Below are 16,720 nucleotides of genomic sequence, written 5' to 3' on the forward strand. Positions count from 1 at the left end.
CTTCCACTGTCTTCATCTGTAAGTCGCTTTGGATAAAAGCGTCTGCTAAATGAATAAATGTAAATATCAGTTTAAATAGAAAAATTAACTTTATTTGCAATATTTGGAATTTGCTGTAAATACTGGATTATGTACAGAGGAAAATTTAATAATCCAATTAACATACAAATTAAACCCAAATGCATAAATGACCCTCACTTTCCTTTGCCAAACAGCAGGTCATGCTTTTGTAAATAATATCAACAAACGTTAAAATGACCACAGAGTTCCAACATTAACCTTCAGTCTTAAACCCCGTAAAACATCCATAAACACATCTACAAACAAGTGCTGCGGATCATCCACACAGTAGAAGCATTGCACGCAATCATATTCCTGCCTGCATTCACACACAACCTCAAAGTGCTGCTCTATGATCGGGTTTCCCAGAGTCCTGCGGGTCCAAACCATAGACTGAATAAAAACAGGTCCAAACGTGTCTAGACGCATCACGCTAAACTGGAACCAGTCGCTAAATACGGGGCAGAGGGAATGTCCAAGATAAACAACAGTGCCAAAGTACAATTATATGATGATCCTGATGTACTAAACAACATTTCTATCTGTATTCCGAGTAGTTCAGAAATCTTGAGCTTCAAAGTTTTCGCATTCCATTCGACTGTGTACCTTTTTGTTTTTTAAATAAAAAGTCCCAAATTTTACACAACATTAAAAAAACTTTCATATAATGTTAATAAGTTGGCACAGAACACGTGAATAACTCCATTTTGACAAAGATGTCATTCCAAGAGGATGCCTTAATAAAAATACTCTTCATCTAAATAACGTTGTACGCTCAAATAATGAGATAAAACGTCAAACCCATTCCTAGTCGAATAAAAATAACGTCTACACAGTTTATTTTTGAGTTCACTCTTCAGATGTCATGAGTTAGCGCATACATGATCTCAAGCAATATAAAACTAACATAATATCTTCCTAGAATTAAAAGATCCTAACACGCATCCGATTCGGGAATCATCATTTGTAATGTAAATAAGATGTAAAGCACTTGTTTTGTAGTTTAAAGCACAATGGTGTGAAAAAAACAGATAAAAAGCGACAAAACATTCCGAAAAAATGTGTAATGCTATTAAAATAAATATAACATGCTTAACTGAATTAACGTAACCAAATAAGTTACATTTGTCATTTTTATTCCTAATGGCTTGTGCACACCATTCGTGGAAGTGTATTGAATCAAAATGTTATTAGTGCAGATTCACCTGAGTGAAAGTGGGGTATTTGTGAATGATGAGAAAAAGAAACAGTGATATTATTTAGGAATTCTGTGGCAAAATCCCTCATGAACTTAAATAAATAATACGGTTCCCATCCAAGTAAATCAAAATCTATACAGTGCGTTTGCTTAGATCTGGTGAACAGGCTTCTGTTTTAGTGTTAGTTCAATGTTGTTTTCGGAAAGAATTGTGGTAGATGTGGTAGAAAGTACCAGTTTATCAGGTCAAAATGTTGAGGTCTTATAAATAAACCATGATAAACTGAATCAGAACCCTGAACACTACAATTCTGTGATCATCTGTAGGGACGCACCTTTTCTTTTTCTTAAAATGGGTTTACAGACTCCAAGTAGGTCACTAGTGCATCTTAAAATCCCTCAGGACCATTTACTACCAAATACATTCTCTAAAACGTAAAATACATTCTCTAAAAGTTCAGTCGCTCTACATGTAACATATACAGTATATATAATATACAGAAACTGCACATCTGGAGTTTTTGTGAGAGTTTAGGGTATTGTGTGACTTATGCATTATAGCAGAGAAAACACCTCTTTAGATTTCTAAAGGGAAAAAAAGTCATGATCGGATGGCAACGAAGAAAAAAAATACTGTCAAATGTGTGAATTAATATATGCTGGGTCATAAATCAGAAAATAAAAGAGAAGCTAGTAAAACTATTAAAAGCACAGACACACATGCAGCATAAGTTGAAATGGACCTTGGGAATCCTTCTTGATCATGAATACTCACTATAAACTACTATAATATTGCATGGGCCCTGAATGGTGCTAGGAACCTTCAGTTGACCCCATAAGGTACATTCGTGTTTCTCACAGAAGACAAACACGCTTGTTTAAGGCTAAACGGCGTGATAGCAGCTCAAACTCTCTAATACACATGAAATGAGTCTCTGGAAATGCAGGGTGGAGATCAGATCCACGTAATGCACTATTCTTGCTTCTACAGCACGTCGAGACTCGCCGTACCATTTGGTTTATCAAGGTTTTAAAAGCAACTGTCCTATTGGCCAATAGCATGACTGACAGGAAGACAGGCAAGAGACAGACAGCTGCGAGCGTGGATCAGACTGGCATGTGCATCTCTGTGTATTCGTCCTGTCCTTCCTTCTCGTCAAAAGTAGGCTCTGCATCATCAGCGTCCAACTGAGAATAAGAAGAGAGACAGAAGAGACACACAAACAGCATTAGTCAGCATGATTTTGAATATATATTTTTGTGCATGATACATCTGTGCACTATGGAAGCCAGTTTCCACCACTGAACAATGAATAAAACAGGGTCATTGCAACTTTTTATCTAACAATTCTGACTTTTCTTCTTGCAATTGTGACTTATAAACTCAGAATTGAGTGATACAATCTTGCATTTCTGACTTTTTTCTTGCAATTTTGAGTTTATGGCTCACAATTCTGACCTCTTTTCTCAGAATAGAGATATAAACCCACAATAGCGAGTTATAAAGTCCAGTTCTGAAGAAAAAAATACATTCTTACAATTGCCAGTTCATATCTCGCAATTCTGTTTTTTTCCCTCAGAGCTGCATAATATAAATTCGCAATTGCGAATTATAGACTCATAATTTCGCAATATAATCTTGCAGTTCTGACTTTTTTCTTGCAATCGCGAGTTTATAGATGACAATTCAGATTTCTTTTTCTCAGAATTGTGAGATATAAACTTGCAATTGCAAGAAAAAAAGCCAGACCTGCGAGATTTTGAAGGTTCTATCTAACAATTTTTTACTTTATTTCACAGAATTGCAAGTTTTATCTTACAGTTCTTCGATCAAAACACAGTTAAAACCGTAATACTGTGAAATATTATTTTAAAATAGCTATTTTCTATTTAAATATATTTTCAAATGTAATTCATTCCTGTGATCAAAGTTGCATTTTCAGCATCATTACTCCAGTCTTCAGTGTCACAGGATATTTCTTCTTGGCAATATTTCTTCTTATCAATGTTACAGGTACAATTTTTGTGGAAACCGTGATACATTATCAGGATACTTTAAAGAATAAAAAATTCAAAAGAACTTCATTTATTTAAACTAGAAATGCAACATTTTATAACATTATAAATGTCTGTACAATAAATGTATTAATTCTTCAACAACAACAAAAAAAGTCTTTGTATGTGTTTTTGAGCATGCAAAGGTCCTTACACACTGCATTTCACGAGTGCTAAAGATGCGTGGCAGAAGAAACATCTTAACAGGTATGGTCATGATGAGAACGAACGGGAAAGCCAGCGATGCCACAGTAGACATGACCGCCCAGAGGACAGCAAGACAGATCACCTGTATCGCAGTGAACAGATGCATCCGCAGGGTCCGCACCTGAGGATTCAGTCAAGATACACTGTACAAATCAGTTCTACCTTCCATACTGTTAGTTACAACCATAAAGATATCTGCATCTGATACTAGAACTGCAGTATGCTACTGCCACAGTACTTTTTTAAGGGAATAATGACTAAAAATGCTCTTTATTAATAAACAAAAACCAGATTGGAGTCCTGACCTTGCGCACATAGGTGTGATCAGGGTGGTATTTAGGGGGCATCAGCAGTAGCAGAATCCGTTCTGTCATCTGGATTCCATTCAGTGACATCACACCCATATAAAGGAAGATACCAAACAGCACAGCGATGGGGATTTGACGGAGCAGATCGCCAATTACTATTGAGAGACCTACAGCCAACACAATTTGCAGTATGAAGACATTTTATAGACTTTTTCATTTATTTCATTCATACACAAATACACACAATAGTCATTTTTACACTGATTTAATGTGCATGTTAAGAAATATTATGCAATGTAGTAGAAATATGCCACAGATACTAAGTGTTACAGTGATTTTACCTAAAATTGTGGTAAAACAAAAAAAAACTGTACTGGTAGGTCTTGCTTATTTTTTCTAAAACACTGGCAACAGCAAATTAAAAAAATACATAAATGTCCATCAAATAATAAAACTGCTAATACATTTTTTTTTAAGTTACCAGCATTTTGTGTTGTATCTGGATGTGTCTAAATGGAAAATGTTAGAATCCGTAATTGTTGGAACCCACCTACAAATATTGCCACCAGTAACCCGGTCACCCTCTGCTCCTTGACCTCCTGGATTCGAGGTTTGTCTCCTGGGGCGACGGCTTTGCTCATTACGGTGAGGGCATTGGCATGGGTTACAGAGCGGACCGTGGCCGCGGCCATCCATGGCAGACCGAACAGAGCGCTGGTGCCACCGAGAGTCACGATGAGCAACAGATCCAGATGGAAACCTGAACCCTTGACCAGCATTCGCTCTTTATTACTGACTATCAACCTAGAAGGAGAGAGCATCTTTAATACTGTACCATAAATCAGGGATACATTCGTTTAGTCCTATATTTGTTGTGTAATAATTTTTTTCCACAAAATGTTCACATATAATGAGACGCTTATTATGAGACAAAACATGACAGGGGACTCACGTTGTGATTTGTGTCTCCATAAAGATGAGAATAAAGACGAGTAGAGCTGGAAGGATGCTGGCAAACATCATCCAGATAGGGAACTGACCATCAGAGCCCAGAGGATTGACTATCCAACCTCGTTTATCAGGACTAGTCACTGAAAAACCTCGGGGTACGCTCAGTTTCTGCAGGGTGCAGCATAAAAAAAAAATATATATATATATGACAATACATATGTGAATAAAATAATAAGAAAAAAATTGAATTAATTAAATACTACTACTACAACTACTTAAAATAAAAATGTATAAAAAAATAAAGTAAATAAAAATTAAAATCAAAAATAAATTAAAAAGGCTGGAGCATTAAAATAAATTACAATAACAAAATAATTACAATAATAATAATAATACAGAAAATTTATTTAAAAAAATCAATCAAAAAATAAAATAAAAACTAATAAATTAAATTAATGCATCTAGCAGACGCTTTTATCCAAATCGACTTACAGTGCATTGAGGCTAACACTTTTTTACCTAACATGTGTTCCCTGGGAATCAAACCCACAACCTTTTGCATTGCTAACACAATGCTCTACCACTGAGCCACAGGAACACTAAAGTAAAGTAAAAGACTGTAAAGGCAAAAAGAATATATAAAATAAAACAAGAAATAGAAGAAAATAATAATAATGGACACAAAACATAAAAAATGAAGTAGAAAAATACATTCTTTGTGCTTATAATAGGGAACATAACACATCTCATTAACAAACTGGACAATTTTAGATATCCATAGCACAAATTCATCAAATCACCTGCAAACTGACAACCATCCTTCCTCACCTGTGAGTACGTGTCTTGAATGCTGTAGTCTACCAAAACCATGATAAGAATGGCAATAGGAACTCCAAAATCTCCAATAACTCTTCTTAGCTGTAAAAAAAAATAGATTTACTTATTTTAGACAGAAGATGACAAATAACGACCTCACGTTCCTTTGTAAAGTTCTAAGCACTCAATATTGGTTTCACTTCATCTGATAGCATCTTACACTGCCAGGAAAAAAGGCACTGTTTTTGAACTTGCGGAGGTAGAAGGCGATGAAGAAGGTCCCAGACATGAGCACCAAGGAAAGCAGAGCAGTATTAGGTTCACCGACCACCTTCACCATCTCTGGCATACTGCTGTTCAATGCTAATGGACTTAAAGTGACTTCCTCCATGCTTGAGTTATATGTTGAGCGGTTTACATCAACAAGCGTAGCAGAGCAGCGTCTCAGAGGATGTTCCTGGAATATCTGTGGGAAACACCAGCAGTCAAGAGGACTTCATGATCATATATGCAGACAAACACAGTCAAAAGATGATCCAAACTACCTTGACCAGTTTCGAGAAGGTCTCGTAGATGAAGATGAGAGAGATGAGGATGGAGAAGATCTCCTGGGTGAAACGCGAGACAAATCGGACCAGGAAGCTGCCCTCAAAGGCCACCATCACTACTACGATGATGATGAGCCAAAAACCGATCCAAACCCGACCTGTCAGGTACTCCATATTATAGCCCTTACAGAACTGGAGAAGATGAGGACAGAGGATCATTTATTTATTCATGTTATCATATGCAATTTTATTTATGCATGCTACGACAGATTCAACATTCTAAAAACATGAAACATTAAAAGACTAACTACAACTATACTATCTTAATCATAAATTCTTCACTCATCAATAAATACCAATAAGCTAATTTATCATGGACTAAGGAAATACTGAATAAATAATAGAATCAATGGTTATTTTTGGGTGAACCTGACAGCATATCTATGATATTTAGCATGTTTTTGGTGGAGAACCTGGTACTGTAGACTCACAGAGAAGAAAGCTTCTTCAAACACCAGGATTGGTCCAGAGAAGCCCACCACCAGAAGTGGCTGAACCCCGAGCAGACAAAACAACACACCCTGAACACAAGTGGCCACAATCAGCTCCGACACGCCAATGAGGCCTTCAGTCTTCTCACCTGTACACACAAGACTGAAGTGTTAAACGGAGAAGTCGGACACACACACACACACTGTCTGGAGCTCAAGCATAAGTCAATTAAAATTCTTAATCAGGATCAGAGTTACTGATTGTTTGATAACCTTTTTTTCATAAATGGTTGTGACTGTTTTAAGTCATTTAAGACAGTTCTGGAAGCAATTTACCGATTACATTTAGAAGATCTGAAGAGATATACACTGTCTGGTCAAAAAAAAAAAAAAAAAAGGTTTCATTAAAATGGTTTAGCTTTGATTTAAGTGTGCATTCATCTTTTCATTGTTACAATAACCTCAACATTGCTACAATAACCTAATTGCAAAATCACAACATTTATTTACATCAAGAGTTGAAGCCTTCTTTAAAGTTGACTCCAGCACACAGCAGAGATTTTCAATAGGGTTAAGCTCAGGACACTGTGGTGAACAATTTATACTAGAAAATGATTCCTCATGCTCACAGAACTAATATTTAAAAAATTGAGCCCAATGAATATTTAAGCTTGCACAAAACTTATCTAAGAAATGGAAAGCTACATTGCATAAGTTGGGGTAAAAAGAATGCCAGAAACATATTAATCACTAATAATGATCCAAATCCTAGACCCTTCAGTATTTGCTAATTGAAATCCAAACAGCTTCTTTTTTTGGGCCAGGCAATTTTTACATTTAAATGTCAAAAAGATCGTTGGTGAATTAAATTTTACCCCAAAATACAAAAATATATTTAATATAATTTTTTTTTTTCAAATCATCATTAAAACACAAATAACACCATGACATATACTTATTATGTCTGCATACATGTATATAATGTTTTCTTTTGTATTGTTTTCTTTGAATGCAATTTACTAACCAAATACATTTAACATTACAATCATTTAAATTTTAAAACACTGTCTAATTGTCTATCTTATCAATATGTTTCTGTCAGTAATAGCACAGACAATACGGAGAGCAGTAGTGTAACTGACCTAGAAGGCCTCCGAATGTGATGGTGGGAGAAAGAGCAGCAAAATAAATAAAGATGACAGCAGCCATGCACTGGGGGTTCAGTGCATCCTTAAAGTCACTGATGTACTTTGGGTAACGGCGCCGGGCGTCACGGATCAGCCCACCAAACAGACGGCCTGTGCGTTGTAAAGGGTCGTCTTCTAGTTTTAAGGGTGCCAGCAAAGCCTCTGATTGCACACAAAGAGAGAATATTGGATATTATGAATAAAAATAGGATACTGGTAAAATACACACTGAAGTTGCAAAATAAAACTAAATGCACGCATAAACACACACACATAGACAGAGAGAGAGAAAGAAAACTAGGTATGCACCGATCATGATTTTTCATGGCCGATTCCGATACCGATTCTTTTACAGGCAAACTGGCCAATCCCGATACCGATTTCCGATTTTTTTTTTTTTTTTTTTTATCTTTAAGCAACAAACAAGAAAGAAGGAAAGTGTGCATAAACAAGATGTTTATTTGGTATTTAATAGGCCAAACTGGCTTTTGGCTATTGAAAACAATAACTGCAACCATCTGAAATTAACAGCAGTAACTGCACAGTAAGTAGCCTACATTCAATACAAACATAGATGATACAGAAATCAGCCTTTAGCTTTTGTTTTTGAATTGGGTTGAAACTACATAGAACTGGCCTTAGATGAAAAGATTAACTGTAACCATGTGAAATTAAAAGGCAATAACTGCATAGTTCTACAATCCAAACAACACAATCAACACACATTCAATAAGATGTTTCTTAATAAGCATTCAGTATTTTAGTTTTTAAATTTGGTTTTAAATTAAAAAAAAGGTCTTTACCAGTGTCTTTATTTACAGACTAAAGTATGCTATATAAATAGATTATTCCAAAAATGTTAAAATCAAATAATGTTGGTGCGAACAAAAAGATGCAAAGTGTTTTCATTTATCCAATAAAAAAAAAAATTAGGGTAATGATTCACATCTATATTTTTTTAACTTGAGCCAATGAAAAATAAATAACTATTGTCTCAAATTAAAAAATATAGATGTGAATCATTACCCTAAAATTTTTTAATTGGATGAATGGAACACTTTTTCTCAGTGTGCTACAGCAGGTGATTTTAAATCAAATTAAGTCGATGTAATTTTAAGGTAAAATAAAAATAATCATCCTATACAGAACTGTCGTTTACTTCTGGCTTTTCAAACGTGTATGCAAGTTCCACTTTACAAAAAAAAAAAAAAAAAAAGTTGTCTCAGTTTATTCTGTTTCGTTTGAAGTTGATCTGAACATCTCTTCACGGTCTACCCGTGTTCAGGGTGCGGACCGGTACAGTATATGCTCGCGCAGCTTTAGTGTGCACAGAAAAGGGACTCTTATTTGTGCGCCAGTACACCAACGGCTGATCGCTTCCTGCTATCTGTGCCTCAGACATGAAGCTCTGCATTTCCAGTGCTGAACGGCTGCCCGTGTCCTACGCACAGATTTCGAAATACTTCCACACAAATGACATAGCGAACGATTACAATGAAGTCTGTGCACGCAGGCGCACTTCCGGAAAAATCGGCCGAAAAAAGACCAAAAATGTATGGCCGGTCAACCGGTGCATCCCTAAAGAAAACATTCAATAAAAAAGTGAAAAGACAAAGTAAAAGCAAAAGTAAAAAAGCAACAAAAAAAAAAGAAGTCTACATAAAATGAAAAACTACACAATAAAAGTAAAATTGCCAAAAATAAAAACAAGCACAAATACAAAATCAATGAAGAAAAGCAAAAGAAAAACAAAACACACAAAACAAAACATTTAAATAAAATGAAAAAAAAAAAAACATAAAAAGCACAAATAAACACAAACAAACAAAAACCAAAGGTGAAAGAAAAAACCAAGCACAAAGAAAAGAAATGCAATAAAGAAGAGCAAAAGAAAAACAAATAAAAAAACACTAAAGCACAAAAAAGATGATATCAATTTAAATAAAAAACAAACAAAACACACACACACAAATATAAAACAAAACCCAAATAAAAGCTGAACTGGAACTAAAGCAGAACAGGTCAATGCAGACCTTTCTCTTCAAGGCTCTTGGGCTCTTTGGACAGGAAAGCCACTTCTTGCTCCTCTCTCTTGCGCAGCATCTCTCTTTGGAAGTGAGCGACAGACCGCAGGAGCTCTTCACCGCCTAGTTCTGATGGAGGCAGAACAATACTGCAGTCCAGAAAGCCATTGATGGCATTGAGCAGGTCCTGCCGATCATCTGCCAGGTACGCAGATTCATGAAATTGCTGAAGAGAGATGCGATCGGGTTAACACTGGATAGAGGCATTACAGACTGAATTTTTGGCATGGAACAATGCTTCATTTTACTTCGTGCAGTGGTGACTCGCACCCATCTTTCTCACCTTGTCAGACATGAGTGTTGAGATGGAGCGTCCGATCTGGTGGTAGTCCATGCTGTTGCTGGGAGGACCAAGCAGCACAAAGAGAAAGCGAACAGGAACTGGAACCTCCAACACAGAGTCCAGTTCTACAGCTTCCTGAAGTCGAACAAATGCCATGGTGGGCTGCTCCAGGAAGTCAACACTGCCTAGCAAGACATCAGTACATTTAATTTCCTGTTGTTCTGTGAAATAATTCACTGTTTGTTCATGCTGCTGTTAATCTGTAATAAACTTTTAAGTTCCTGATGCATCTAGTTGATTTGGATTCAGTAGTAATTTACATCCAATTCTCAACTCTTTAAACGAATGACCTGATTTTTCCAGTTTATTTTTCAATTCGTATAGAAGTCTTATTTGAGTCATTTAGGACTGGTTTCAAATTATGATAGATATCCAACAGGATTCAGAATCAGGCTATTATTGCTTACCAACAAGTACGACAGTGGCTTCAGCATTTTCCGGAATTTTCTCCAGAAGCTTAAGTTCATGTTTGGATTTGGATCGGTGCATGCCTATGGATGGAGCAGAATCTTTCTGCAAATAATGAGACATAAGAACACTCAAAAAAAAAAAAAAAAAAGAGATCAACTCCAGTCCAAAATAGAAAAAAATAAACAAACAAACATAATATACCATACCATACCATCATACAAAATAAAATAAATGATGCAGAGGTTGCCCTGACTAATCAATAAGACGACTTCAGTGGTCTGCCATGACGCTTTAAGCTTGACGTCGACTAGTCTCTATTCTTATCCAGCTTTTTCCTGACGTAAAAATGGGCACCGCCATTTGTAAATTATATGAGTAAAGCTTCCGGTCTCATTTGCGTCCAGCTATTTTTAGCTGTACAAAACAGTTAATTTTGCTGCTTGATATTGACAATTGATGTGTCCTATCATATTATTTTAATCGGTTCTCTTAATTAAGAACACACTGGTTTGTACTGCAAACGGTTTTACCGTTTACTGCACGTTGTTATTCTCCTCGTTATTTACCTATGGCGGCTAATGAAACGGAAGTCTCACCCATAGGCTTACTTCCACGTTGAGGAAAAAGGTGGATAGAGGGTGCAAAAGGATAAATCTTTGAAGGACTTCCACATTTACGTTCCATTTCCAAACAGTTAAAATAACAAATACATACATACTATGAAATCACTCCACATGCATGTGTGATTATATTACTGGATGCTCGAAATTAAACGGGAGAACGCACATTCTAAACAGTCTATTGTGCAGGTAAGTTAATTGCTGTTCTAATCTAATGCGCTGCTGCACTGTAACGCACACACATAGGCTACAGACAGTAACTCGTACGTCAAGCGCAGATCGCTCGCACACAGAATCATTCATCGCGGAAAAGTACTGTCAACACTGTTCTGTGATTTCTCAATAAAATAGCTTAGAAACTGAAAAGTTCTATCATTTATTTCTTAATAACTAAATCTCACAGCTTCACTAGTAGAGAGATGCTGCCAGGTAGAATTAATTCACACGCAAGCGCTCTCACTAATGTGTTCATATGAATGTAATCTTTACTGTGCTATTTTATCTGTATCTGTATCTGAGAAATATAACGACCCAAAGACAAAAGAACTGATAAAAATTAGCTGTTATAGGAGCAATAGCCATGTTCAGCGCTGTGTCATATGCCATAGCTGTGCAAAATCTAATAAGAGTCGACTTTAAAAAAAATCACTAGTCGTTCAACCCCTAATATATATATATATATATATATATATATATATATATACATACACAGAGAGAGAGAGAGAGAGAGATAGAGAAAGTGTGAGGTTGCCCTTCTCATTTAAAACATAATCCAGTTTAGACACTTTCAACCAATTACCTCGTTCTTCTCAATGTCAATGTGAAGTGAGCTGTCTTGACTGGACCCCATGAGTGGCTCTGTGATGGAGAGTTCGGGGACTGGGGACAGGTGGTTACTGCTGCTCTGGTGATGGGTGATCAGAGAGCCCAGATTGGCTGCTGAGATGTTTCTGGGGAATGAGGAGCTGTGCTCCTTCTCATCGCTCGGGTGACTAAGGGAGGGACAGAAAGGGAGCCAGCGGGTAAGAGACACTAGGAGAGACTGCGAAGGGTCATGCGAGGATCTACACAGGGACGGGTAGTGGCATGGCGAATGGTTTAGAATAGAAAGCAATGGATTATATGAGAATAAAAGACCATATAAGTGGGGTAAACAGATTCAGACCTCGAAATCACATGTCATTTCTTAGATACTGATTATTGTACAAATATCCAAGCTCAACCTGTGCTTGAGTAGAAGAGCACGGAGGACATTGGCTCTGTCCTCGGCTTTGATCTGATCTGAGATGATCATCTGTTCCACCACCTGATGGGCGATGCCAGGGAGAGTCTTCTGGTCCAAGTCCAACAGCACAGCTCCTAATGAGAGAAATCAAACATGAGGCCATTTAATCTTCATTATCATTAATGCAATCAATACAATAAAACATGTTATAACAGTTAACTAAAACTATAAAATCTCTATAGTCGAAATAACAAAAAAATTATTTAAAATAACTACAACTAAAATAAAAATCAAAACCATGAATAGTCATATGAAAAAAAAAAAAAATAATAATAATTAAAAGCTACAAAATTAAAATGAAAACTGAAACATCAGCCTTTATTAGTCTGCGTACATTAAATGTTCATTTATAAATATATATTATTGTTCACTAGGGCTGTAACGGTACGTGTATTCGTACCGGACCATTTCGGTAAAGATTGGGTTCTAAGTGCGCAATATTTTGAAATAATTTTTTTTGGCAGATATATTCCTTGTAGTCTCTCAATGAATATAGTATTATAAGTAGTTTAAAGCCGTTTCATTAGCATAGCACGTCATGCAGCATGACACTGATAGCATAATTAATTGTAAAAGCCCCACAAACACTGATATCAGAATTAAAGGCTCTAACCTGACATTAGCTCTTCACTATAAAACAGACTTTTCTGCAGGTTTCTCCAGGTTCTCACCGTGAGAGATGGTTTTTCTCAGCTCCAGCAGACTGCGGAATGACAGCGAAGCAACGTGTGGTTTCCCCCAGCGGTCGGTCTCCTCCTCCACATCCTCTTCAAACTTGATCCAGCGAGCCGTTTCTCTCCACTGCATCTCCTGGTTTTTATCCATGATCAGCTCATTCAGCTCCACAAACACCTGGTGCCAAAGAAAATGCAATAAACAGCTATTAAAACGCCTTACCATCAAAAATCCTACAACTATCTAAGATTATCTTTCTTTGGATGAAAGCAACTTGCTAAGGTTATAAAAGCTAGACACCAGCTATGCATTTCAACCCAAGTAGCTAGTAACTCAACTCAAGTTAACATTGGTTTGATCTGCCTAAGACATAATGTCTCCAGCCTGTGCATGTACATCAACACAGCATTTCCTGACCTTCTGATGTTGAGCAAGCCGTCTGGAGAAGTCTAAAAGGACCATGCCGTTAAATTAGGATTGACTGATGAGATGTCAGGGAGCGGTGTGAACACCCACTGGTGTTGTTTAGAAGTAAAGGGTCCATAAGTACTTATTTAGCCTAAGACCGAGCTGGTGTACCTGTCTAGAGGGGAATCTGAGGGCGTTAATAAAACATGGCTGAGTCTGAAGGCTCGCGATGTCCCGTTACCTGAGCTGATCTTTTCTTTATTTCGAGGTGTGTGAAAGGAAAGAAGTTCATTCATTTTTAATCAGGTCCTGCCCCCTAAAATCCTCCTTTTATTTGTTGTGAAGGGCATGGGCTTGTACAAAATAAAGTGGGAATGCAATGAATGAGCCTCAATCTGGGAAAAGGACTAAAGACACAACCCATCAGGACTTTGTAAAGGCTTCTGTAAAGACACCTGAAACCTGGCTAGTTGGGTCTACGATAACAAATTTGTCCTAAAATCCCAGTCAGAGGAAATGGCACTAAAACTTTTTTACAGAACATTTGGTTACACCTTAAACAAGCAATTATGTCCACTTAATAGTGACCAAAATTACATGAGGATTCCCACATTTGGACAAATTAATATCCACCTCTTTTCATTGATCCAGTTGTTTATGATTACTGGATAAGGATTGAATTTTTAAAGTGCTCTTATTTTATTTGATGCTATTATTATATTTATTTTTTATTTTATATATATATATATAAAATAAAAATACATTTATAATAAATTCAAAGATTTATGTATATTAATATATATTAGTTGTGGGCATAGATTAAATTTAAATTAAAATGGCTCATTTGAAATCTGCCGAAGGCATTCAGAATATATGTGCTACCCAAATAAAAGTCTTTTAAGTCTTTTAGAACGGGTTTCTCAAGCCAGGTGGTGCATTAGACCAGGGGCTCATCTCCTGTTTCCAAAATGCATCACAAACTGCTTGAGAAAGCTGTAAACTAATTCCACATTGCACAGGGTGCAAACAACCTTACGCCTGTTTCACACATACTCCGTCTGCAGTGCCAATGCGTTTCGGATTTTTTTACGCACTCATGTTAACGGATTCCAGCGTTCACGGTCCGTCAGTGTGTTCAGAGCGTTGCGTCTGCAGCAGTGCAGCGATCGTTCACGTACCGAGTAGCAGACTGCAAACGCGTCCTGTGTGAAAGCACAATGAGTATGAGTCTGTGCTCCTTCAGCACCACATACGAAACGCACACGGACTGCATACGTACTGCAGACGTAGTATGTGTGAAACAGGCATGCATCTTGTCGAGGTTTCCATTGGGAAGCTTCTTAAAAAAAAAAAATTTCCCTGAAGCAAACCCGGCGGCTTCAGCTGCATCCATGTTAGCACGTCACGTTTGATGTGGTAATTTCAGAGTAGGCATACACACAGGTTCGAAGACTCGTTCTCGCCCCCTACAGATTCGGCTAGGTATACATCCGCGCTAAAATATCAAGCTGAAAGTCATCATAGCTTGCTTAGTATAGACCCAGAACCAAGTAACTAGTGTCTGAACAGGTGTCTGACCTCGTGTGGCGTCCGGTCCAGCTTGCGACTGCTGCGTGTGCTGGGTTCTTTTTGGTCTTTGCTGACGTGAACCACCTGACCCTTCATGCTTTTCCTGACCAGGTGTCGACGTACTCCAGGAACATCTTCAAAACGATGGCCTGGAAGAATGGACCAATAAAAGCATGTATATTATTTAAATAACAGGCTACAGTTTGCTGTTTAAGACTTAAAAGAGGTCTCTTATGCGCTTCCATGCAAAGAACAGCTTTGTATGAAATAGCAATCTTTTGTAACACTATCTTTAATATAATTTACGAATATCTTTACTGTCATTTTTTAGCAGTTTAATGTATACTTGCTAAATAAAAGCATTAAAAACTACTAACCCCAAACTGTAGAACGTAAATGTAAGTGAGGACTTGATGGATAAAAAATAACCTTTTTCATTCAAGATACATTTCTCCCAGGGTGCATGTACAATCCCTGCAGTATAACCCAAATCAGTCAAATGACCATATTCACTAGGTAAAATCTCATTGGCAGGGTTGAGAGGGAGGTCATCGCCTTTGTTCAGGATCAGGATGAAATTACAGGATGGGCCAGTTGCCAAAGACATTCAGGGTAAAAAGGACAGGGAGGGGATTCAGGTGGATTTGACGAACTAGTGGGAGTGTAGGAACAAACTCTTCATAGTAAGCTGAAATTCACTTTTACATAATCAAAAAAAGGCATTCACACTCTGAGAGTGATTTGCAATGACAGATGAGAGCTGACAGTGACTGAAATCAAGCAGAGTTTAACTTACTGTTGATTAACTGTTTTATCTATGAACTGATGTTCTAACATCCACGGGTCAAAAGAAACGGTAGACTAGCTAATGGAGTATATTACAGGAACCACTGATATACAGCTGAAGTCTGATAAAGGTTTGTCCCGCTGGGCCACAAAAGACTCTTGCTGTGAAGCATGCACACACGTCTCCTGAGAGACGATGAAACTAGTGGAAACTCTGACTTCTAGAGGTTGCAATCCCAGGAGATCAGGTCATGGATTTGTGCTTTATTTGCTAATATATTAGTCAAAACAAGAACTACCAAAAAACACCAGCGTTTAAAAAGGTTGAAAGAAGTTTCTTATGTTTACTAAGGTTGCATTTATTTGATCAAACATGCAGTAAAAATGGTAACATTATGAACTAACAGATTTCTATTTGAATATATGTAAAAATGTAATTTATTCATTTGATGCAAAGCTGAATTCTACTAGGTGTGTGCATTAAAAGCTCACTTTTAATGCCGTCCAAGTCGGCCGAGGCCAGGGTCTGTGCCTCAAACTCATCAGTGGGGATCCGCTGGTATTTGGCCTGCTCGGCCCCCGTCATGTTGCCCGTGCGACGTCTCTCCTGAAGGTCGTAGCTGCGACTCGACACACGAGGAAGAGAGCTGGATTCAGTGACGCTAGGAGTCGGAGAAACAGGGTGCGATGTCCTACAACAGAGAAAATGAGACTATGT

The 16,720-nt window shown here is 37.3% G+C and overlaps 1 protein-coding gene across 2 annotated transcripts in view; it reads right to left on the reverse strand.

Annotated features, from left to right (window-relative positions):
• Positions 1 to 593: 593 nt before the first annotated feature.
• Positions 594 to 16,720, reverse strand: part of LOC132124248 (anion exchange protein 2-like) — a 43,334-nt gene continuing 27,207 nt past the window's right edge. For both annotated transcript variants that reach the window (XM_059535187.1, XM_059535188.1), the window contains 18 exons: positions 16,495 to 16,694; positions 15,226 to 15,365; positions 13,236 to 13,416; positions 12,503 to 12,638; positions 12,079 to 12,271; positions 10,656 to 10,761; positions 10,189 to 10,373; positions 9,855 to 10,071; positions 7,777 to 7,983; positions 6,635 to 6,783; positions 6,141 to 6,335; positions 5,816 to 6,061; positions 5,608 to 5,697; positions 4,781 to 4,947; positions 4,379 to 4,632; positions 3,826 to 3,995; positions 3,468 to 3,641; positions 594 to 2,446 (listed from right to left, as the gene is read on the reverse strand). In XM_059535187.1, coding sequence (XP_059391170.1) covers positions 2,366 to 2,446; positions 3,468 to 3,641; positions 3,826 to 3,995; positions 4,379 to 4,632; positions 4,781 to 4,947; positions 5,608 to 5,697; positions 5,816 to 6,061; positions 6,141 to 6,335; positions 6,635 to 6,783; positions 7,777 to 7,983; positions 9,855 to 10,071; positions 10,189 to 10,373; positions 10,656 to 10,761; positions 12,079 to 12,271; positions 12,503 to 12,638; positions 13,236 to 13,416; positions 15,226 to 15,365; positions 16,495 to 16,694 — 3,091 coding nt within the window. In that variant the 3' untranslated portion in view covers positions 594 to 2,365. The remainder of the gene's footprint in view (positions 2,447 to 3,467; positions 3,642 to 3,825; positions 3,996 to 4,378; positions 4,633 to 4,780; positions 4,948 to 5,607; positions 5,698 to 5,815; positions 6,062 to 6,140; positions 6,336 to 6,634; positions 6,784 to 7,776; positions 7,984 to 9,854; positions 10,072 to 10,188; positions 10,374 to 10,655; positions 10,762 to 12,078; positions 12,272 to 12,502; positions 12,639 to 13,235; positions 13,417 to 15,225; positions 15,366 to 16,494; positions 16,695 to 16,720) is intronic.

The sequence above is a fragment of the Carassius carassius genome, chromosome 42 (assembly GCF_963082965.1).
Source record: "Carassius carassius chromosome 42, fCarCar2.1, whole genome shotgun sequence".
NCBI lineage: Eukaryota > Metazoa > Chordata > Actinopteri > Cypriniformes > Cyprinidae > Carassius > Carassius carassius.